A 25,957-nucleotide genomic window follows, 5' to 3' on the forward strand; every position below is an offset into this window, starting at 1 on the left:
ATTATCGGTAGGTTACACAATGTCATAGTAAAGGGTGTCTCAAACAACAAAAATGTCCATAGTTTGGGTTGATACATGTCTTCATTTTAAACCATAATTTCTCACAATATTGTTTTACCTATTTTTTTGGTTTGTTTACGTCAACCAAGGCACATTTGTTTTCACTGAGCTGCTTTACATAAAAATACATTCAGATGGTTAGCTTCAGTCAGGAGGGAAACTATGACCAACATCAATGTCACTTGCCGTTTTGGTTTGATCAAATTGTTCTACCCTTAGCAAGTGCATCTCAATGAAACTGACTTTGTCCGAACCCGTTTCAATTAAGCCTTCCTTCGTTGGTACAAAGGATAAGCAAAGAGATAAAGCCGGACCAACACTTCAGGCAAAGACATTTGTTTTGCTTTACAAAATAATGAGAAAATATTGAAACATTACCCTGTAAGCAAAATGATGCACTTAAATCTAAACAATCACAGTTCATACTTCTAGATAATCAAAGCACCAGACTGTTATGCCCTCCAAGCCTCAGTTTGGCCATACTCATTTCCTATGCGATGTTTGCACCTAAGATGGCATCACCGTGATTAAAGCACGGTTGACAGCGAGCCTGTGTGCACAGAGCATTATCAAACACGAGAGGCCTTCTGGCATTTCAAAACACTGTATGCTTTGATGTCACTGAATTCTGTGCCGTACAATGCATTTCAGTAGTCCTAAATGTCACTAAACTATTTGTTTCGTTTTTGTTTTCCTTATTGCTAGGCTTTTTTCCCCCCTGACATGGCTAACATGAACAAAAACTCCTACTACAATGTACAAAATGTGCATGTTATACAACCATACAACAACAATGTTCAGCATTTGACATTCAATCAATTCATTGCTCCCTCTCCTCTCCTCTCCTTAATGAGATTAAAAGAAAAAATAATATTTTTAAATTTCTATGTTTTTCAGATCGAATAATATTATGAATACCATGTTAACTAATTCAGCTAAAACAACAGTTACATCTATTGGTAGAGCATTTGTCGCACATTTCTTGCAATTTATGATTTCTGTGTAAGGTATATACTATAAAGCTGCTCCCCAAATCTGTACCCTGTAAGCCTACATTTTGTACCTCTCCGACTCCCCCCCCCCCCCCGCCACCCCAATTGAAATTCATGGCAGTAATTCCACTGCCAATCACCCATTGCAAAGAGAAGGTGGAAAGAATGTCTTCATACCCTGAACTACATGTATAAAGTACACTATATTGTTGAAAAAGTTTTCAATACTCAAATCCCCACCCATCAAATCCTTACAAGTGTCTACAAAACGCACATTTCTCCATTATTTGTTTGCAGTTTCTTAATAAAACAGACAGTTTGTCCCTAACACTACCTCACCTGACGCTCTCCCCCTCCCCCCCCCCCCCCCCTCCCACCATCAGGAATCCCTAATTTATGTCCGGCAATCACCGGATCATGTACTTTGAGTTTGAGAGGAGAGCTCTTGTCATGTTACGGTTGTACACTCCCTGAGCCAGAACCTGCAAAACCACTTACAGAGCTCACAGTCAAGCTGAACAGAGAGCTAAACGCACCAGCGTTGGGGTCTTCGACAAGGGTCTTCGACAGTGAGTAAAGCGGATCGGATAAGAATGTTTGAAATCATGTGGATTTTGACGGAATACAGTCAGGGTACAAACAAAATTCAATGCCCTACAAAAACCTTTCCCCCTGTATGAGTGGCACGTACATGTACATGTAGTGTTATGGTCCACAACAAGCTGAACATCTCTTCTTAAAGTTTATACGCGTAAATTTTACTAATTTTGCTGTCTTGTTAACTTTCTTAGAAGAGAAAGACTCTCCTGGGGTCCAAACATCAGGGACCAATTACCCAAAGCCTGTAAGCATAAATTTTGCTTAACAGCCAAAATTCCCACAAAGTTGACATTATAGCAAGTGGTTCCCCCACTCAATTATTTTTTGCTTAGCAAAGAAATTTGTTGAGCACCTCTTGAAACTTTCATACATGTAGAAGTGACAAAAGTCAATCTTTCAGACCTATGATTTACAATATAAAGACCTAAAATTACGAAGAGGACATGGAGGCTATTGGCTCAGTTGCCCCATGTCTTATCCTTGGTGCCCCTTTAAAAGTTTCCCCTAGACTTTCAGGTTTTCCCACTGGAAGTAAGTGCCCTTTTCCAAAATGAGAATTGAATGGCCTCGCCTTTCTTAAAGATGAATACACACTTTCTCAATATGAATATGCAAATTGCACTATCCAAATAAGGCATCCATTTAATATCTCTATTATCCAACAGTGAAAGTGCTTGACATTTGTCCCAGTACTTAATCATCAAAACACGTGTCTTATTTCATTCATAGTGACTTTTTTTGTTCATTGTGAGGTGATTTTTCTAAAGCAGTGTTGGAACAATCGGCGAGGTTGATCAAATCATCCTCTTGTTTAACAACACAACATCACAAACAACTGTCTCCTTCGGAGTAGACAATCAATCCTGGCCAAGAGATTGGTGAATATTTTTGTATGTGTCACCGTGTCAAAGACGTCTACATTTCATCATTCATTCGTCCACCGGGACCAAGAAACACATTACTAAAGATAGACTATAATACGCTTTGTCTCCCATGGGGATTTGCCACAGTCTGCAGTTCTGAAACATTGTGTAGTTAAACACTGTCGAACATGTGATTTTTTCCCCCACAACATAGTAAGTGCAATGACAGTTTAATACTCTGTGCATTAGTTTACACAAGGGCCAAACTTCATAAAGCTGGTGCATTTGAAGCCCAAAAAGTAACTAAGCACAACAAAATTATGCTAACCAGAACAACAAAAAAAACACCTCACATGTATTATCTGTGGCTGGTATCCTGCTAAATTTTGCTAAGCAGAAATTCTTTAAGCAGATTTTTCTGCTATGAAATTTTGCTTACAATTTTTTTTCTCAGTAGATGTTAGCACGAACAAGTCAAATATTGTGCATGTGACACAGTATTTTGGCTGGTTACCTTTATTCTGGTAAGCATAGTTTTGCTGTGCTGGGCTCCTTTTTGTGCTTATGCCTCAAAACCCTTATTTTAAAAACATTATCCGTGTGTCCCAAAGGTCAAACTGTTCCCAATGTTGCTTTAATTGTCTAGCCCAGATACAGTAGATCAAAAAAAATCAAAGAACTATTTTTTTCTCTCTTAAGTATTATCCAATGAAATACCGGATTAAACGTTCCACAGGTAGTTTTGGGTTCATAATCGGGTAAAAACCTTGCGAAGTGAACGCTAAATGAAATGCCAACTTCCAAGTACTGGCAAGTCTTGCAGCCATGACCCTAATGTCTTTATCATGTGTAAAAGATCAAAGCGCTACAATTTTGTAAACCACTCTTAAAAATATCCCTGTTCAGAATCTAGTTTCTGTTTCAGAGGCTAAAAAAAGAGTGAACAAGAATTCACTGGTCCTAACTGGTTTCCAACCTCATGTGACATGTGACCAGTCCTCAACCAATCAGAATGCATTTCCTGACAGTCGTTATCTGTGTGGTGTTTTCTGCATAAAATCACAATCCACTTAGAAGATTAAATATTTTTTTAAAGCCATTGGACACTTTCGGTACAGAATTTTATTTTTAAGTTCACAGATTTACAAATAACTTACAGGGTTTACAGAAGGTAATGGTGAAAGACTACTCTTGAAATATTATGCCATGAAATGATTTACATTTTTTGGAAAACATTAAAACAATATCAATTCTCGATATCGAGAATTACTGATTTATTTTAAACACACGTCATGACACGGCGAAGCGTGCAGAAACAAGGTGGATTCTCCCGTTATTTTCTCTGGACTACGATGACCGATTGAGCCAAAATTTTCACAGGTTTGTTTTAGTTGTGATACACGAAGTGTGGGCTTTGGACAATACTGTTTCCGAAAGTGTCCAATGGCTTCAAATGGAGCCCACAGTAAAAAGATGGGGCAAAACAGAAAGAGACCAAAAAAACAACAACCCTGAAACCTCCCTTTTATGGAAACATGACTTTCATACACGGCTTGCCGGGGTCCCACTCACAGCTGGTACATCAACACATAGGGGTAATACGCCTTTTTGAGATGGCAGACGTGATACGAGTGTACTGTTCGATTTGGGTGCATACACACAAATTTTCCCAAACCTTATAGTGTTGTAGCATTGTGTCCGCTATATCTCAAAAAGGCTTATTGCGATGGTATATATAGACCTTTCTTTTGTTGATAAATAAACCGCCTTGGTTGGCATGGTCGGCGAATGTTAGTAAAACACTAAATCGTAAAAGCAGATGTTTTGACAAAATTCAAAATTTTCTGCAAACTTTCAATTGAATAAAATACCTCTCATAATTAGTTGTTTTGTTTTAAACAAAATCAACAAAATTTGGTTTCATTGCTTTGATCAGTGTTTATCTATTGTTCACTTAATGCAGGCATGGTACTTCACCGGGGCAACAAGTGATTGCCTTGGTCATTGCCTTGGTCCCCTTGAAATCCTCATAGGGTGCCCTTTACAAAGGAGAAAATGTCTTGGTGGCCTTGCCCTTTCAAAAACGAAACAAACAGGCCTGTCAATAAGCCTTTTTCAGGTATGGCGGACGTTATACGCGCGCATCACACGCCGCGACTGATGCCACGCTCACCATGTTGGTGGCCATTAGGTTTACGTGTAAACGCTGCGTCGCCTAAAATGCGCACTTCACTGAATAACATACGTTCTATTTCTATGGTCAATACGCACAAATCTACCACAACTTTACAGGGTTGTAGCATTGTGTAACATATCTCAAAAAGGCTTGTCTTTGTAACAAAAAGTTTACGAGTGTACCTATGATTGTGGCTGTGCATAGTTACCAGTTGAACAACAAGATCTCAGGTGATACAGTTTTGTTTGCTATCATGTTCCACTGCTTTAGAGATGGTCGCCGCATCGTTAACAAATCAAAGTATTATTGCTATTGAATAAACTCTTGTTTTGAGATGTGTGGGTGGTTCTTTAGAAAGAACGAGGGATAAAAAAAGGTGTTGAGTGTGTTTCCAACGTCTTAAAGGAACATTACTGAATTAGTTTTCCTAACAAAACAGTTGCCGACAGTGTAAGTTCTTTAGTAATCCACCACATACATAAACTGACAAACCTGTAGAAGTTTGAGATCGATCGGCCATCTGGGTCACGAGAAGGTATTGAAAGAAGTCGATGCAATACAAAACAAATTTAAAAAATTCTCACTGAGCAATAAACTACAAATGCAAAATTATATTATTATTTTTCTCAGTAAATATGACATTTCTGACTGAAATATTTCAAGGGATGTTTTCTACCATCATCATCATCAGAAAGTGTATGTTTGATGTAAATCTGTGACCCTCACAATTTTTGTCTTACATACTGTAATGTTCCTTTAAACATTGTTCTCTGCCTGTTGATTGACACAGGAGCAATGGTACATTAGGCTAGATTATTGATGAGATATATCCGTAAATACGGTCGACTTTTAAAGGGCAGATCGGTTTATTGCCATTTGTGTCTCCTTTTCCTTGAATGAAGAGAGGGTGATAATGCAGAGTTCCTTCTGGGGGGATCCTGACTTGTTTGTGGTAATGAAGTAAACTTGTAATTGAGGGTTGTGACTTACATGCATCTGGAAAATTGTTACTGCTGTGACCATCTTATTTCTTTTCTTATCAAATTATGTAACTAAGGTGGTAGAGCTGATAACATTTGCATCTTGCAGTTATGAAGATCTTATGTAACAGGGCAATTTAAGAATTACATTCAACAATAGTGAAAGGTTTCAATAATCAGGGAAATTTTCCATAAATTTACATCATCTTGACTTTTCTATTATTAATGAGTAGGGTAGATGGCCTTAGCTTTCGATCCAAACCGGACCTTCTTCAGAGGCAAGACTTTTCTATAGATATTTTCTGGTAATGGTGATAAACCCAAGGACACCAATCAGCTCATTATTGTCCTATCAGAAGGACAAACACATGCATGGTAAAATATCTTGCTCCAAGGACTAACGTGCCACAACCAGGACTCGAACCCACACTCTGCTGCTCAGAAATACCAGAGCTGGTGCTGTTAACCGTTACAAAGCGCTGTCTACTGACTCTAAAAGCAAGCATTATTTGACAACAAGCTTGACAATCAGACTTTTGTAATTGCTTTAGGGATAAAATTACCAGCAAATAAGACAAAAGTTCGTTGGTCATGTTGGTGTATTGTGGGGATATTCCTGCTGGTTGGGTTTTTGTTTGTTTGTCTGTCTATCTTTTGTGTCCTTGCCTGTCTGTCTGTCTTCTGTATGTATGTTTTGTGTTGGCTTGTTTGTTTAATATGGGTTTGTTTGCTGTGTATGTTGAGTTTTTTTATTTAGTTGTTGTTTTAATATTTGTATAATATTGTTATGTTGTTGTCTGTTTGTCTTGTATGCGTGTTTGTTTTGGTAATAATGTTTCCAAAACACTTATATTTATATGTTTTTTGTATTATTATTTAAATACATTAAGTTTTTTTTTTTTGACTTGGGCCTTGTGGAAGACACATCTCTCTGATGTCAGTTTTTACATTGTTGTACTTCATTTTAGTGTCCAAAGATTTAAAATAAAATAAACTAAATTAAATAAAATTGATACCAAGCATGCTGTATTAAAAAAGAGAAAACTCTTGAACAGTGAGGTGCAAGCATTAGCCACTGTATTGTCCCAGCGTGATGCAAGTGACGGCTGTCACATAAGATTTCAAGTACTTGTTAAAAGGAGCTCTGAAGTTTCCAGGAAATGAAAGTACGTCTAGAGCTCCAAGGTTTGCCTTTGCTTTCTTCACACGCACGTCAAAGTACGAGTCAATACTTTATTCTTAAGATCCTGTGTGCCTTCAATTCTCCTTAAGGGTGTGATTGCCTTGAAATTGCACTCCATTTTACAGGCATGCAACTATAACTAAACCCCAAAAAGAGGAAATTACAAAATTTGAATGATTTTGTATCGTACTTTTCCATTTTGAATGGTAAAACTGAGAATAAAACAAAATAGAAATCAGCGGATCACAGGACAAGTTGCATGCCTGGTTTTATCTGAATCAGCATTGTTTACCCCCATGGAAGTCATATCAATCCATAACAAAACCCATAATATTTGTCAATCTTTTTTTCTCTCTCCCTAAAAAAAAAGACTTTTTCCTGTAAGAGTACAAAGGAAGTAATGTACGTCTGGGACTATATGACTCTGGAGAAAATGTTAACAACTCACAAACCAAAAGATTTACTCTACCCAATCCAGGAAAATGGATTCAAAAACTTTTATCAAAATCTTAACACATTTTTGACAGTTTACAAGCGCACATGTTGCAGGAGCTGCAAACATTTGCATCTTGCAATCAGGGAGATTTTGTTCCACAATTGGGGAGAGAATTAGAATTTCACATTCAAGACAATTACAGGAAAAAGGTTTTTATAAAAGGGCGATTTCAAAGTTGTTGGATCAAAACATGACAATGTTAGCTTATTCTACTGGTATGGTTTACATGTAAGCATGTCACCATGGTATACATACGTGTGTAACCATGGTACATGTGTGTACGTGTGTTACCATGCATAATATGTAGGTATATGGCACACATGTACAATACATGCGTGTAACCATGTACATGTATGTACATGTATGTACATGTATGCGTGCACACATGGCATGGTACTTGTACGTGTGCAAGCACAGTACACGGTACATGCCTATTTGCCTGTACATGCGCAAGAAGCAATCTATAGTCATTACTGTATGCTTGAAACATCAATCAAAATATTGTTGTTCAAGTGCATTGAATGCCAGACCAGAGCGTTCACTTTGTGTCTGCATACCGCCCACTCTAATCAATTAATTGTTCAATAAAGGTGCAGCGCAACAATAAACAAAACATCAATACTGTCAAAAATACTACCTGAATGTAATACAGATCGTGACACATTTTTGTGTGATGTACAAATGTGTGTGTGTTTTATCTTTGGATAGGGATCCCAACCGTTTTTTAACATGCCTTTTTTAATCATACAGTAACATCTTAGAAACTGACGGGTCATGGCTCATTGGAAGACGTCTTACCATTGTCAAGTGTAAGATGTGGGCATTTAAGGACTAAGCTAAGCTCGATATTGTGGCACCTGTGCTCAAGTTTTACCTTGCAGTTTTTTAGACTTCTATCATTACGGATTTTAGGTATTGCATGGTGAGGTATCAATGTATATTTTGTTCGCGGCATCAACATAGTGTTTAAAGGCTCTACCAGTCTTTTGCCAGTCCAAAAACATCCAATAATGTCACATTCCAAATATAGGGATCTCAGCATTTTTGTATGTAAAATTATTTCATATATTCCTAAATATTGATGATAAAATCAAAACAGCATTGAATTTGACCTTTTGACTAACGCAAAAATTCCTGTTCGCAGACCCATTCGCTGTTGATCTCCAATGCATTGAGTTTCAAATGAAGCTCGAAAAGGGTATACAAAAAGACCTTTTACATTGTTTAAACTTGGAGTTTAGGACAAATACCCCCCCCCCATTTTCATAAGAACTTTGTGTTTGAAAATGAGTGGATGACAAAACTGTATTCGACCTTGGAGCTCCTCTTTAAGTCAATGTCAACCTCTGAAAGAAAACAGCTGCAAACAACCACCCTGTTTTTTATCAATGTGTGTACACAAGTGAGTGATACTCTACATCCAATTTACATTGAGACTGCTTTGCTGAATCCTATGAATAATAATATCAGGAGGAGTCAAGGTTATGCCAGTATTTGGTAAAAACGTGACCAAAATTTGCTTGAAATTACACTGAGGCGCTTCTCAGATTCAAAAGTTAGGGCATAAAAACTGTTTATCTTTCCACATAATCGCAGTACTTTGAAGTGAACTGTTTCTCCAAATACTTCATAATATCAAATGTGCTGTGGGCTTCAAACCAAAAATTTAACCATTTATTTTCAGAGTGGTCACCCAACGCATACCCTCCCTTTAAGAGAGTATATTCCAAACACATTGAACCACTGACTAATAACCAAGGAGAGATCCTCACTGCCTTCATACAGGAGGAGGATCCGTATACATATGTACTGAATGTTGTCACACATGATCATCTTCATCCCTGCATAATTAGTTGACTTCACGCTGACAGGATTGAGGCTAGTACTGCGATGGTGGATTGTTAAACCACTTGCTCTGAAATTAGTTGAACCATAAAGGGAGGACATGTCTAGTTTATTCCGGAATCTATGAATCTATTGACTGCTATTTCTGTAAGAAGAGAAGGTTTGGTTTTGAGCAATGTTCAGTGTGTAATGTAAGAGCAATTGTATATTTAAACGATGTATGTGGATAGCAAATGTTTTGTGTACAATGTCAAATGGTACACAGGTAGGATAAGAATGTAGAAGAAATTTGTGGGCCGATACAAATGCGAATTGTGGGTCAATAAGTGCGTATTGTGGGCTGACTGAGGGTTGATTAGCAAGAACTGTTTCCTAAAATGCAAACAAAGTGTTTTTTTAGCAATATTTTTAATTATTTCAGATCACATGCACAAAAATCAAAGGATAAACTGAAATTGCACAATGGGGCTTTTAATTAAAAAGAAACATGTAACACCCATCAAACTTTTGATTTTCTGATCGAGGGACTTCAAGTCTCAAGGGCTAAATAGAATTTAGTTGTCACAAACACCAGACAAATTCTTCTGTTAGCACATTAGAAGAAGTTAAAGAAAAAAAAAGCATCAAAATGGATCATGAAATGTGATAAAAATTCATGATCAAAATTGATTACCGACATCAAACAGACTGAGTCGCATTCAATCGACGTGACGTGAAAACATAGCGCACATGAGGGACATTAGTTGCGAAAAAAAAAAAAAAAAAAAAATTGCACCGAGCAAATACTGCCAATTATTCATTCACAATACACAACCCGTCGCCATGGAAACTGATTATCTGCGTCCCACAGGAGGGCGAAAGCAAAGTGAAATTAATCCATCCCTTAAAAAAAAAAACCTTGCGCAGGGCCCAGGTTTTGTATGGTGCTTCACCAAGAGAACCATAGGCTTCAGTTACACAGCCTCGACTTTTTGTTTGTGCGGAGAACAGGGCGAGAGAGAGTTGAAACTCTAGACAACAATATCACTCCTTCGTTCGTAACGAGATACGCGATGGCGATGAGGGACATTGGGGACGGCAAGGAATTGCAACCAAGGCAAAATAATAAGGGACAATGGCGGATTCATGAATCTTCATTCACTCGGCCGGTTTCATAAACACCTTCACTGGATGGGATCTATTCATGATGTAAGACACTGAATCTTCGAACGATTCTGGCTCTATTTTTCGCGCCAAGAAAAATATATCCCTCGCATGATTTTGAGTGTTAAATTAAATAATGTGTAGTGAATGACTTGGGAAAAAGAAAGAAGAAGAAGAAGAAGAAAAAAAACACCAACTGAGTACATGGAGTAACCCAAATATCAAATAGCAATTGATAAAGGCGCCACAAATAAAACCAGGGTTCTTTTTTTAGTTTACAAATCTCTGAATGACATGTAGCAGAGCCTGATGGGTATGCTAGATACTGTCTGGCAACATCAAAAGCAATTTCTGAAACTCTCTTAAAAACTTGTTGAGACAATATTTACACTAAATGTATGTATTTACACTGTATCGTGTATCATTAATTTAAAAAATGTTATGTCCGCTGTGTGCATTTCACAAGGGCATATATGATATTCTGAATATGTCTACTGTAGTATGTTGTATGTATTCAGTCTTAAATTATCTTTGAAGTATGACATATGATTTCCAATCGGCACACATCTGCATTACACAGACAAATCACTTGGGTGGGATTCGAACCCACGACCGTCACATTACTAGAGCAGATGTCTCACATGTACCACTAGACCAACGAGCTAGCCCAGTGGCTAGAGGCAACTCGAATACCATGTGTTAGCAGTGGGCACTGCAATTGTTTAAATAGGGGGAACCTAGTAGGTGCGCATGGGGGATAACTAAGATAATTTGGGTTTTACATTCACACCAAATTATTATTTATCCCCAAAGTGAAATTAACATACACGTTTCTTTGATTAAAATACCCTCGCTAGCGAACTATTTGCAACTTCTTCACAAATCCATACTTATTACACATGTAGATATGATACATGTTAGCTGTGTTTACATTACATCGATAGAGGACAAATTATAGATAAAATTGTAGCGAAGGAGGGCAACTGCAAACAACAGATTTGTCGATTGTCGCAAGTTTCAATGTTTTAAACTTTTTAGTCTACATGTAATTGTATATAGTTGTTTAAACAGGTGCCATTCGTACATTAAATGTAGAGATGGCACATCATTATCAGAATCTATTCACATACATGTACATCAACATGATGACATAATGTGATGGCTTAAATTTCACCTGCACCATGAGTCTTACATAATAACACCATGAGCTATAAAACTTTGAAGTACAATTTAGCCTTTGGGAAAGACTCACAACAAATTCACAAAAATCGTTGAGATAAAACCATGTAGAATGCTCTAGACTGCACAGTACAGGCTTGGTAGGAAAAACACCAGGAAAAAAAAACATTCTGAGGACCTTGTTTCAATTCAGCGTGCTTCGCGGTCAAACATCCAAAAATTTGAAAGCCCCCACAATTTTAACCAATTCTGGAACCTGCCAAGTATCTACATGTATGTATGAGTCATATGAAACAAATAATTGAATACATTTCATTCATACATTGTCACGCACTATTATACACATAATGAATGTTTATGAGTGCAATGGTGCGAATATGTTCATGAGTTGAAAGATGGAATGTTCTATTCAACGAGGCAGAGCCGAGTTGAATGGAACATTCCAGCTTCCAACGAATGAACATATTCGCACCATTGCACGAATGAAAAACATTCATTATTTGTTTTATATAACATCCAAGTAGAACTTTGTCATTTTGATTGAAAGAAACAACTTTCAAAACAAACAATTTCAACTGTAGAAGCCGAATGCTAGTAATTTTACTATGCCTTCTTGCAGTAACACCTGCTGCGTTACCAAAGACACGCGCACGCAGTGATGTTTTTACTCAGCTTTTTCGTTCCATCCGAAAAGTACCATTGCACGCTGCCAGCGTGCAATGGTACTTTTCGGATGGAACGAAAAAGCACGGCGAGTGACTCAGCGTGCAATGGTACTTTTATTTGCTATCACGTGACGGACAATCCTCCAATCAAATGGCAAGGATCTGCTTGGGTGTTATATAAAATATTATAACCACTCATAAAATCTGGCTCAAAATCTTTCCATTCGCCTCATGAAATGGAATAGTCCAGATTTCACGATGTGATTATATCACTAGAACAATGCACTCTATGCACCCAATATTTGTATAATATAATCAAAAGTGTGTGCTAACGTAGTATCGATCAAAATATTTCAGTCACAAATGCAATAATTTCTTTTTGATTATTGTAAATTTAATTATTACACACTTCTGTCACCTTCAAAGGCAATGTAGGCTGTCAAAGCTACAAGACCCTTCCACTTTGAAGGATCTGAATTCATAAATCCACTCATTATGTGCGATGACCCTTGTCAACAGTACAGTGCCCTTTCGTTTTAAATTCATAATGCAATGTGAACTCCCCATAAAAAAATACTATCAACATGATCAACTGCGCAATCGAATACTGTTTCTCAAAACCACAACTAAAAGCTTCACATGAAAACCCTCATACATACTTCCAGTTTAAATACAAAAAGCTTTTAACCGGACACCCGCCCAAGCAATCTTAAGAGATTTTCCAAAGGGCTCCACAAGTTTTTCTATTACTGAGATGAGCTCGTTATCAGTTTATGTAGCATCAGTAATTGATATCGGCTAATTAAAAACTATGATTTAACGACTCCTGATGGTGGTGAGTGACTAGGCAGACTGTTTTAATTAGTTGGTTTGATTAAGTTCTACAATGAGTCTCCTCAAACAAAAGACATTTTTTCACAGGTCAAACGGAGAGTGTGTAATTAATTTCTGTGTAATGTAACTGCTGAACCAGATCCAGCGCGTTTGCGGTGGTGTTGATGTAGGTACAGGTGTGTATGAAATACTTCTTCATTGTAACCACACTCTAAGTTGTTCTGATAACCCAGTTACAACGTCTAATTATGGGACAGGTGTGCGTGTATCTTACAGAAAAGACGTAGAAACGATTTTAAAGAAGAGGATATTGGCATTTCAACAAAGCCTGCATCCCGACAAAATTGTACTTCTCAGTCGTAAAATTACAAGTTTCGATTAACAAAATTTGAGGCTGGCCTCATTCTAAACAGAGGCAATACATAGACAGTTGCCTCCTTGGCCCTGGTAAGCACCTTGGTGCCCTTTGAAATGATCCAGCAGAAATTTATATTTCTCACCAGTCACCTGAAGGCGCCCATACTAAGGAAAAACTGCCTTGCCCTTACAACAAGGAGGAATCAGTCCTGTACAAGTTTGTGTACATGGGTTGTGGTCAACCACAAAAATGAGGTTCTGTTTCTAGTAATGTTTACTTTAAAAATGGTAGGTAGGTTGGGATTTTTTGTGTGTCAAAATGTAACAGTTCAATTTAACCCCAAAACAGTAAGCAACAAAAAGCTGCTCTGAAATCCATCAAAGAACTGTAGGCCTACATGTACATGTATACTTAACTTATATGGAGTACGCCAGGGGATATTTCCCATTGATATGGTGGCTTGATGGAGATTGTGTCAGATGTACATGTTTCTCAAGAAAGAAAAAAATTCCAACTAAAATGATGTCCAAAATGGTTGCACGTGACTTCTGTTGAATGCTTGTTGAGCACATTCAACGTATTTGAACAATTTGCAGATTGCGCTCTGCAGATTTGGCAGCTCAATTTAAAGATTTGGCAGCTCAATTTGAAGATTTGGCAGCTCAATCTGCAGATTGTGCAGCTCAATCTGCAGTTTGTGCAGCTCAATCTGCAGTTTGTGCAGCTCAATCTGCAGTTTGTGCAGCTCAATCTGCAGATTGTGCAAATCCCTAAGTGCAATCAACATGAGTATTTTTGTTTCCCCAGTGTGGTCAGGGCAATTTCCTGTGTTCACAGAACAAACATGGGTGCTGTGCATTGAATTCAATGGAGGGCTTTTTACCATCGTGAAAAGTGTGACCTGGATTTGGACCCACTTACCACCAACATAAGGCCTTCAAAACAATGAAATGAAAAAAAGTTAAATGCCGTCTGCATAATACTCATGACTACGTCATGAGAACTTCCGTTAAATGCTCTAGACCGCTCAGCCAAGAAATGCCAAGATATACCAAACAGTGCCCAACAAGATTGAAGCATCTGTGAAGAAAAACAACCAAGACAAAACCATCTCAGCCCTCAAAACCATCTCAAAATTCCAGGCCTGCAAACAAAAAGATCAACGCATTGACTTGAACAACGTCAAGCTCATTGCCCCATCCCCTTCTCAGGAACATTTTTTTTGCTAAATATAATTTAACGGTTTAAATACTGTACCTAAACAAAATCTACTGTTATGACTCTACAAGAACAAATCTGTACCTCAATTGAAGTCGGACTGCGTTTTACTTTCATATTAAAAAGGATATGTGCCTTGATCTATGGCCGCTACCACTCCGTTGATGTGAACGATAAACTCTATCTCCAACAGGTGACCTGGTCGTTGCAGCTTTTATATCTTCTAAACTATGTAATGCATTCTGAAAGCAAAAAAAAGGAGAGAGGGATTAACTAATGACTTGTAGATTTGTTACCATGGTTACAGTATCAAAATCAACGCAATTATTGTGAATCTTCCATGACAGTCAGATTCTCTACAGCTACAGGCATGTATGCATAATTTTTGAAAGGGCACCGAGGCATTTTCCGCTTAGAAAAGGGCACCCTATGAATAAATCTTAAATTTCTAACTGGAGCATAATATTTTTGTTAATTATCCGTAAAATCTGAAATTGTGCAACAAGGATGTTTTTCTGTCACTGTTTCTCGCAGCTTCATGACCAATTGAGCAACAATTTTCACAGATTTGTTATTTTATGCAAAATGTTGGGTGGGATTTGAAACTTTGGTGGAAATAAGATATATAGACGAGTTTGCGGTAACACCATGTAATAACAATCTCTAAATGAGTTGGGGTGGTTCTGAAAAGAACCGTTGGATTAACTCAAAAATGTTGGGATCACCAAGTGAGAATACTGGTCTTTGAAAATCACTGTACCAAAAGTGTCCAGTGCCTTTAACCAAGCATGGTGGATTGGGAATTATCTTTATTATTTTGCACTCTGGTCAATATTGATGACATTACAAGCTGAATCAAATATTTCGGCCAACTATGGTACATTCTCTGCATTTAACAGACTTTATACGAAATTGGGCCCTGTCTAAATTTGTTTACTGAGAATGGAATTTTGTGCAGCTTTACTCACTTCCTTTAAACCTTTAGGCCTATACAGTACTCTACACATAACTGTATTCATCTACTTTGTACATGGCGTATACACTTACATTACGTAAACAAAATTACGTCACAAAATGGCCTTTTACATTTCTACACAACTCTAGAGCATCTTTATTTATTTTTTAAGGTACAGAAAAGAACAATTTCATTTCCATCCTTCAAAACACATGACATTCATCTAAAAATATAATCTAACCAACGCAAAAAGGTCACACTGCTGTACTATTTGTACTGAAAACAATAACCTCTAGACTAGAGCATGTTAATGATATGTAAGAGATGTTGATTTGCTGGAAGGTGGGGGGTCAAATGTTTTTGTCTTTACTTTTACATTATTTTAGGAGGATCCTGGAGCTTTAGTGTAGATAAAATAGGCTGTGTCATCATGATCAAACCAGGCCTGTGACTATACATTATTTCTTGTGATAATTATTTACGCTCGGATCCAACTTGTTTTGGATCATCACACTGTGTAGTACAAAAGCTTTCAAAGCTTTGACTTATTGACTGTAAACCTTCTAATTCGATGTTTGTTTTAAAGCCATTATACACTTTCGGAACAGAAAAATAAATAAAAGTTCACAGATTTACAAATAACTTGCAGAGTTTACAGAAGGTAATGGTAAAAGACTTCTCTTGAAATATTATTCCATGAAATGCTCTACTTTTTGAGAAAACATTAAAAAAATTATCAATTCTCGACAATGAGAATTACGGATTTATAGTAAACACATGTCATGACACGGCGACTAGTGCGGAAACAAGGGTGTGTTTTCCCGTTATTTTCTCCCGACTCTGATGACCAATTGAGCCTACATTTTCACAGGTACGTTATTTTATATATGTTGTGATACACGAAGTGTCGGCCTTGGACAATACTGTTTACCGAAAGGGTCCAATGGCTTTAATACAGATCTGATGCTTCTTCACAAAGGCAATTAAAACAATTCCCCCTTCTTATAACCAGGGCTGGTCATTGCCTTGGTGCCCCTTAAAGTGTTCCAATGGAAATGAACAATTTCCTCATCCTAGAGATGCCCTGTACAATCTGAGAGAAAACATATATGTGCTAGCCCTTTTCCCTTTCGGAAAAAACGAAGCACCATGTCTGCTTACATTACAATGTCAATGTACATCATGAGATACATTGTACATGTCATGTGTGCAAGCATTGTACATGATGTACATGGGCATTGTACATGTTCATTTAATACATTGTACTCCGGTACAATGTACATAAACACACACATTTATGTAGGCCTACATCTACTGTATGCATCTTTTTATTTGTTAATTAAGTAGCTGCACTGTGCATTGGAGCTGCATAAAAATAACAATGATCACTGGTAATGTACACTGTTATATTCAAAACAGTGATCAGGTTGTGCAAGTTTGTACTACACATTTGTGTCACAGAATTAGAAGAACAATAAAATCCTAACTTAATTGACCACTTGGGGTACCATTGACCCCAAGTCGTGTTTAATTTTGCTGGAATGTTGGTTTGAAATTCTATCACAGCTGGACACTGAACTTGAACCCTTGTGCACAACATTAATTGCTTCTCTCCACCTCACAGTACAATTGACACACATTCATGGATTGTAAACGCATGTCCTTCCAACCATTAAATGTACATTGTTAGTAAAATGAACTTCAAGAAAGGTGAGAAACAGGTTAGCAAGTCCACAACACTTGTACAAGTGAAATTTTACAGTAACATTTTTAATGCAATGTCGGTAACTTGTGTACTTGGTACACTACTTGACCTACACCAAGATCCAGGGTTCAAAATGTACACAGGACCGCATGCCCAAGGCCAGTGACCTTAACCTTGGGCCAGTAAACTCAGGACCAGAAAAGTCTTGTGTTTTAGTTCAAATAATGAAATGAACATTTGACTTTCAGTCTAACACACATCTTTCAATTCTGTTGAGCATTGAAGATTGATAATGTTATGGGTGTCTCCCCCCCCCCCCACCCTCATTTCTATTCGGGGCCCAATTTCATAAAGCTGCTTTAAAACCACAAGTAGCTGCCTAGCAGAAGAAAGGTAACTAGCCAGAATACCAGTGTCACATGTTCATCTATGACTGGTATCTTGCTTATTTTTGCAAAGCAGAAAATGTTTAAACAAAATTTTCAGCTCCATGAAACTGTAGTTCAGTAAACTTTTTTAGGTATTATAAAATCCACCTGATGTCCATCCATCAGGTGGATTTTCCTCCTAAAATTGAGCCATGACATTAACTGTCCACCTATGGTGAGACCAATTAATATTGTGTGAAATAAACTGGCACTTCACTGCAATTATTCAGCAACAGCCAAATCAGATCATAGCCATTATCTATTTACTTTTTTTGTAGTATTAATATTCAGTTGCTTGTTGATTCACTTTGATCAGCCCAACTTTAGTGAATAAAATATTTTATAATTTTTATAAAGGAAAACAATCCTCTGGTTTTATGACACCTCCTGATGCGTTTTGTTATAAATAAAATAGAAAATGTAAATTGCAAAGTGCAGTGCATATATAATAACTAAAATTCACACAGACTATATTATTAATTATAAGACAAGTCAGGTCAAGACAAGTGATGGTTTCTGACAGTTGTGCTTGTTGACGAAAATTTTTCATAATCAAGGACAAGTATCAGGTACCTACTTTATGGACTGTGTACAATAGACCGATCCATTAAGCTCCGCTCCATTGCGTATTGACCAATCACAACCCATTACACTTTGTAACCAAAAGTCTGACAAATAAAGTCTGACATGCGTGCGCGTATTCCTAAGGTTTGACGCGATTCAGAACTGCAATGCGTTGTGGGAAGGCATATGGGGCAGTTTGCTCGGGTTGTGTGTGTGTTCAACAGCGATATTGATATTTTGCTATTCACGATAAACCTTATAGTGCGCGGCAGAGTTGTGCAGAATGGCATTGGAGTAGCTCACGTGTTCTTACTCACACATGCGCCGTGAGCAGAGACTGAATCACTCAATCAGTACTCTAGTTTCTACCTCTATCCTCTATCGACTATGGCCACGAGAATGAAAGTTTTAGATTTGCGTCCGGACATTTTTTAAATGACTGAGGCTTAATAATGAATAATAAAAAGTTTTATTATTCATTATTTTGCACACGAAGATGAGCAATCTTCAAATTGCGCAAACTGGAGCTCTATACACAAATTTGCCTATTCTGCATAGCGCAAATTAAAAATTGCGCAGAATATTTTTGCGCAAATTTGTTGATTGCGCTCGACAGATGAACGACAGCAGATGCGTGTTCTACTGCAAATAAAAAAATCGCGATCGCAATCACGATCCCGGCGAATGTCTGCCATGTATAGTACTACTAGTAAAATGCGTAAATATAACCTTTTACCCTTGTTCGATGATTTGAACTTGAACATTGTGATGCAGAGTCTTTTTTGTGAAAATAAAGAAATTTTGTGAAAATAATGACATTTTTCGGCGGTAGCTTTCAGAGCATGCGGTCGGTGGACGCAAATCTATCATTTTCATTCTCACGGCCTAACATAATGCACTTTAATCATTAAACCCAAGTAGCGTGTAGTGAGCTAGTGTCGTGACATTGGACTGCCATGAAATTATTTCATAAAATCATAGATTCAGCACGCGCTGTTGGACATGTGATGAATATTCGCGAAATGAATGACGGTGCTTTAATAATACTGTACATGTTATTATGATTAACCAACACTAAGTAACAGTAAACACTACTACTATTAAACACAGCCATGCAGTCATGGCCGGCATTTTAACATGGTACCACCATCAATACCATCACACACATAAAACACACACACAGCCAGAGCAGTTCTGCCACTGTCCCACTGACAATCATGACTGGACTGGGATTTTAATTTACATAGCACAAAAATCTTCTTACCTGTAAATCTATAGAATTATTTCCTAATTGGTTAACATTCGGCAAGGAACCTCCTCTGTAGGCTCCTAACGTTGGAGCAAGCTGTAAATGGTGAGATTTATGTCCTATATGGCTGTGTGGTGATGGTTGCTGAAATGAAGAAAAACACCATTTATAAAACGCACGGTAACTATACACGAACGATAGCGACTGCTTTGCACCCACAGAAAACACATGTAATTGTAATGGAGGAAGCCACACAGAGTTTGCTTCACTCCGTCTAAACATTTCCCACATTTTGACCCAGAAAAACACCTATAGAGACCACAAGAAACTTACCCTTGATACATTTGAAACCTCTTTCATAATCTGATCAAAAGCAGCCGTTTCTTCGGCCTGCTTTTGGTTGTGAAGGGCTATTTTCTCGGCAAATTTCCGCGGGCTCGTCATTTTGCAACGTAAAGCCTGGATGGCTACTATAAATTTTTTAGAAAGCAGAGAGTGTGTTGTCATTTAGCCATCGCGGGGGGTCAGTTCTAAACCAATCAACGGCTGCCATATTGTCCATGTGATTCACCGGAGTTGAAGATGGTGAAAAAATACATACACATTGCGCATCATAAAAATCAACATGTTTTCTATTTTTATGAAAGCAATTCGTTAATAATATTATTATTTATAACACACACTATATTTATCAATCAATATAGCCCAGCCAGACACACAAATTAGATCGAGCAACAATTTTGAAAGAGGGAAGTTGTACATGTCCTCGTGATGTATTTCCCGGGCCGCCCAGTCTGTAACCAAAGTTGGCTATAGCTATCCCACTTTCAAATGTAGGCTAAGTCTCTCTGAATACTTTTTTAAAATGTGCATAATTGGGATTGAGATCTATATGAAACAGTACTTGCTAACATAGAATAAATGTCAATTGATTGATTTAAATTCAAGAAGAGAGGACTTTTCATGGGGTATCTAGCCCCGCCCACCCCTGCGGCAGTCTGTACCAAGTACCATGCATTATTCTACCTCCTTACCGCCTGATAATCACATCCCATTATATTGTACCTTTATCTGCGCTTTCACAATGGGACATCTTATTTTCAGTCCTTCAACTCAGAAAAGTGCCCCTTTACAAGAGCCAAAGACCCGTGCCAAAACAGGCAACTCGGTAGGAAACCATGTGGCCCATTTTGCAAAGTTGTTTATGCCATTGAGGTATACTTGCATAGGTTGATTTCAAAAATAAAAGTAATAATAATAATAATAATAATAATAATAAGCAATAACGTTTTCTGAAATATGTCTACTTTATAGTATTTCAGCTTTACAAAAACAATAAAAAATCTCCCTTTTTGATGTCGAAAATGTTGTCTTAACCCCGCCCCCAACCGCCCCCAACCGCCCCTTCCGCACAGTGGGACTGGGAACAAGTCTAAGGCCGTGTCCGAAACGACGACTTCGGCTACAGCTACGTCTAGATCAGCGCGTCTACCAGTGTTGAAGAATAGGCAGACGCGCGCGATCTAGCCGTAGCTGTAGCCGAAGTCGCCGTTTCGGACACGGCCTAATGTTGTTGTTTTATTACAGTAGTCGGGTTCCCAAGAGTTACTTGGACATCTCTGCGAAGTCCCTTGTGCACATGAGACACCGTACAGCAAATTCACACTGAAATGTTTACGTTAGCTGATGTCGCACAGTGCATGCATGCTTCTCCTATGTGCTGGGTGGTTAATCAATGAGCGCAGTCAAAAATAAATATCGATGAATACTCTGACCAAATAATAATCGCCATAGATAGTGCACGATCTGTGAATACCAGAGTGGCAAGAAGGGGCTACTGTTTGGTGCCTTAATCCATCCGACCTGCTGCTCTCCACACATCATACAGTGAGCAGTTCAGAACAGACTGCCCAGCACTTGTTTGCACTCTCTGCTCACACCACCCGGCCCACAAACAAACTTCTTTCAATTTGAAAATCACGTGTTTCAGTTCGACAACTGTCAAAAGTAAAACACTAGTGCTAGGTGTGAAACAGGTATTTTAGTCAGCCAATGTATGTTACTAAAACAACTATTTATTATTTACTATATATATAAAACATGCAGAGAAGAGGTTTTATTGAGTTGGCAAACCGTTTAAATTCATGAATAAAGATTGTCTTTTTTATAAAATATTAAGTGATTTGTATTTTGTAGAAACCCCGTACAGTATTGACAGTCACAAGTGGGGCCATGCTACACCCAATCTAATGCCAGTAGGGAGTCCAGCATATAGGCACCATCCCCCTCCCCCCCCCCCCAAAAAAAAAAAAACCATGATGTGTACAAACGACTTCAATCAATGAAAGCCATTTTGACAAACATTTAACTATGAATTGAATATGACCAATGAATACAATATGACATCACACTGCTGTGACTTCCCCATTTCACGTGAAATGTGCCTGTTTTGGCTTTGCCCAGGTTGGACTCCTCCGTTACACTTCAACGGGGAAGTCCAACCTGGGCTAGTGTGAATTCACGATCTGATCTAGTAAAATTCAACCAAATTAATACCATAGACTGTTCTGGGGAATCCATCCAAGCTTAGGTATTTGTCTCTAGTCTAGGCTAGTGTTGAGTAACTACAAATTAAAAGTTCTTCTTTTGTCTGTTTTTCTCCCCATTGTATCAGGATTTTTTAACATGGACCCCATCAACTGGAACCAACTCCCGGACACAGCTGTTATCAACATCTACTCTTATCTGCTTCGCAAAGACAGAGCCCAAGCATCTTCAACATGCAAACGCTGGCGAGATTGTTACTTCCACCCATCTTTCTGGCGCAGCATGGAGATAACACTGTCCATCAAAGTTGGATGTGAACCAGCCCGGTCGATTCTCGAAAAATGCGGCAAATTTGTCCGTGAATTGACGGTGACAGTCCGTCTGCCAGATCATGGGATTAGCTGCGGCTGGCGTTACAACGAGGCACTAGATAGCATCCCCTCATCCACTTCCTCAGAGGACAAATCCTATGAAATGCGACCGGACGACTTGCCAAAGTACAAGGCGCTATACCAAGAGATCCCAAAGACTCTGGATGGTCTTAAAGGAAATCAAGGATTAGAGAAACTGATTTTTGTTCTGTTCCCACAGAATGAGGATTGCAAATGTACACTGTCCCCGGATGAAGAGCTTGATTCTAAGTGAGTTCAGTTTGCAGCACAACCAAAGTTTGCTTTAAACCAGAATAAGGAAACCAGCCAAATTACAACTCTGCCGTGTGACTGGTATCCTGCTCACTTACGCTAAGCAGAAAATTGTTGAGCAATTTAAATATGGCTCGACAAATGTGTTACTGTCAAAGCAGCTTTATGAAATTTAGCCCTTTTGTATTGATCATAGCAGAGTCTTTGTGCATTTATTTGTTGTACCACATGGTAATGCAGTGACGTGTGAGTATGAGTAGAAATGGTCATTTGTGTCGGCATCAATAAGATCCTAGAAATGTGAATTATTTGATACGCTCTAAAAAACTAATACTCTCTGTTTCTAATTTTGTTTTTCCTTAGGATAACAAAAAGCCTAATGACTGTCGTCTTAGGGACAACAAAGCTCAAGTACCTCGCACTAGGGCATGGAGTCAGTGCTTCCGTCCAACCACAGTTCCTGAAAGAGCTCGCTGAGAAGTTTGCCAAACGGCTTCAGGTCCTCCACCTACCAACATTCCAGGGTATTCCAGAAGTCTTGCCACCAACAGATGATACCACCCTCTTGGCCAATCTGCCTCAGTTTAAGACCTTGTCCGTCCTAACCCTAAACATGTCCTTCATCACAGACCAGCTACTGCAGAAGATCTCAACTATCGAGCCCTCCAGTCTCCGACAACTTAACATGATCACTGGTCTCGGCAACGACGCCATCGCATGGTCCACTGACGCATCCTGGGGAAAGCTGTCGCGTCTTTGCCCGGACGTTCAAGTCACCGCATCCGTGGTCGTTTCCGACGATTGTACATTGGACGACCTCACCGACAAACTTTTACCGAGCATTCCGCTAACGTCACTTAGAATTCTAGTGTGCTATCCCAGCTCCCTGACGCCAGAGTTGCTCGACACGGTTGCCAAGAATTATCGTTCCGTGCTGAAAAAACTGGAGCTGCATTCTGACAGAGCGGTTCCGTTGTTTGGTGACAATACAGAAGAAGATCCGCTGGTGATGCTGAGCTGGAATTGCAAGAAGTTGAAACATCTCGTTGTCTCAGGTATGCAAAATGGGAATCACTTAAAGTACAGGGATATGATTTCTCCCTTTTTAAACAGGGAATCCGTTTTTTACCACCCCCTACCCCCCTCTCACTCTTTTCCATCCCCAAATTCAAAGTAAAAAAACACAATAGCAACCTTATTCGACAATAGCAATTTTATTCGAAAAGTTAACACAGGCCTGAAACTTCAAATGCGATTGCCTCCATGCCCCCTTGAAATGTTTCAGTATAAATTTGCAATTTCCTAATGGGATGCCCTTTACCAATGAGAAAATGCCTTGGTGCCCTTGCCCTTCCATAAACAAAGAAAACAGACCTGTTAAATAACGATTAATTTATGTGATGATTTTCAAGGATATAAAGTTTTGGCCTGTGATATGGAGGCAGTAGCTCTACTTCGAGGACCAAGTCTAGCCGTCTTTAAGGTTGACCTCATCTGTCACAACTGTGATGAATTCGACGAAGAAACGCCTACCTCTTACGATAGTCCGTGTACGGAGAGCGTGGCCAGCGTCACCCTCCACTTTGAAGAAAAGATACGAGGCATTAGTAGTAGTTTGAAGCGACCTTGGAGACCCGTGGAGAGGATACGCATGACAAGACAGAAATTCCTCTCGCATGATCTGTATCTCGGTATTGATCTTTGACAAGTTATGAAATTCATGCAGCGATTTCACAAAGAGTTAAGACTGATCTATCATCTTAACTGTGTACTAATTTGATGGCTAAAATGCACAGCCGCAATCATGGGTACTCTTTTTGTTACAAAGAAACCAAACGAACAACAGATAACTATTGAGTAACTCTTTATCTTGTGTTCGACAATCTCAATACCTTTTTTATTCCAGCCATTAAAGTAACGTTGAGATTAACTGCTATATCAGTTGTTTTCAAACTGTTGTTCATAAAATGGACACGAAAAGTGTGCTGTTACAATTCAAATCACTATAGTGATATTGCCAACTCATCTTAAAGTGTTTGTGTACTTTTTTCTAACACAAAACACAATGTCCACAGATTTATATTAAACTTACACTGAAGATAATGATAGTAGAAAGCAGTATTATGATTTATATTAAAGCCATTGGACCCTTTCGGTACAGAAAAAAAAATAAAAGTTCACAGATTTACAAATAATTTACAGGGTTTATAGAAGGTAATGGTGAAAGACTTCTCTTGAAATATTAGTCCATGAAATGCTTTACTTTTTGAGAAAACAGTAAAACAATATAAATTCTCGTTAGCGAGAATTACGGATTTATTTTAAACACATGTCATGACACGGCGAAACGTGCGGAAACAAGAGTGGGTTTTCCCGTTATTTTCTCCGGACTCCGATGACCGATTGAGCCTAAATTTTCACAGGTTTGTTGTTTTATATATAAGTTGTGATACACGAAGTGTGGGACTTGGACAATACTGTTTACCGAAAGTGTATAATGGCTTTAAACTTACACTGAAGATAATGATAGTATAAAGCAATATTACTTACTGAGGTGCTGTGGGTTTTGAGAAAATACTAAAACAATGTCACAAAAATAATTAAGGTTCAATGCGTCCTATGTGTTTGGATACACTCAACCCGTTCTAAGTCCTAAGATTAATCCTAAGTTAGGAAGAGTTTGGTGAAATCGACTGCTGGGCCCTTTAATTAGAGCTGCTTTTAAAGGCAGTGGACACTATTGGTAATTACTCAAAATAATTATTATCATAAAACCTTTCTTGATTACTAGTAATGGGGAGAGGTTGATAGTATAAAACATTGTGAGAAACGGCTCTCTCTGAAGTAATGTAGTTTTTGAGAAAGAAGTAATTTTCCACAAATTTGATTTCGAGACCTCAGGATTTGAGGTCTCGAAATCAAGCATCTGAAAGCACACAACTTCATGTGACAAGGGTGTTTTTTCCTTTCATTATTATCTCGCAGCTTTGATGACCAATTGAGCTCAAATTTTCACAGGTTTGTTATTTCTTGCATAGCTTGAGAAACACCAAGTGAGAAGACTGGTCTTTGACAATTACCAATATAGTCCACCGGCTTTAAAAGCACAAAAAGTAGCCAAGCAGCTCTATGAAATTGGCCTGGGTCATCGCACAATACATTAGGGACTTTTCGTTTTCGACAACAGATGGTTCTGCGCATGCGTCGACTTTGGGGACGGTCGTCCCTCAATTTCTATGACAGTACTTGGGATGAATCTTCGTTGTGCTGAAA

General features: G+C 38.4%; 2 protein-coding genes across 5 annotated transcripts in view; one reads left to right on the forward strand and one right to left on the reverse strand.

Annotated features, from left to right (window-relative positions):
* LOC117295725 (CREB-regulated transcription coactivator 1-like) overlaps nt 1-19,950 on the reverse strand; it is a 60,287-nt gene extending 40,337 nt beyond the window's left edge. For both annotated transcript variants that reach the window (XM_033778445.1, XM_033778443.1), the window contains exons 1-3: nt 19,827-19,950; nt 19,509-19,637; nt 14,724-14,834 (exon numbers count right to left, since the gene is read on the reverse strand). In XM_033778445.1, the coding sequence (XP_033634336.1) occupies nt 14,724-14,834; nt 19,509-19,637; nt 19,827-19,937 (351 nt within the window). In that variant the 5' untranslated portion in view covers nt 19,938-19,950. The remainder of the gene's footprint in view (nt 1-14,723; nt 14,835-19,508; nt 19,638-19,826) is intronic.
* A 1,190-nt stretch (nt 19,951-21,140) lies between these two features.
* On the forward strand, nt 21,141-24,791 carry LOC117295775 (F-box only protein 33-like). 3 transcript variants are annotated; one of them, XM_033778522.1, is made up of 4 exons: nt 21,141-21,217; nt 22,168-22,681; nt 23,048-23,739; nt 24,097-24,791. In XM_033778522.1, the coding sequence occupies exons 2-4, from the start codon at nt 22,179-22,181 to the stop codon at nt 24,387-24,389; spliced, it is 1,488 nt and encodes a 495-aa protein (XP_033634413.1). In that variant the 5' UTR covers nt 21,141-21,217; nt 22,168-22,178; the 3' UTR covers nt 24,390-24,791. The 3 variants fall into 3 exon arrangements, with proteins under 3 accessions (XP_033634413.1, XP_033634412.1, XP_033634411.1); XM_033778521.1 differs by lacking the exon at nt 21,141-21,217 and adding an exon at nt 21,383-21,547; XM_033778520.1 differs by lacking the exon at nt 21,141-21,217 and adding an exon at nt 21,383-21,529.
* Nucleotides 24,792-25,957: the final 1,166 nt, after the last annotated feature.

Source organism: Asterias rubens, chromosome 10 (assembly GCF_902459465.1).
Source record: "Asterias rubens chromosome 10, eAstRub1.3, whole genome shotgun sequence".
Classification (NCBI taxonomy): domain Eukaryota; kingdom Metazoa; phylum Echinodermata; class Asteroidea; order Forcipulatida; family Asteriidae; genus Asterias; species Asterias rubens.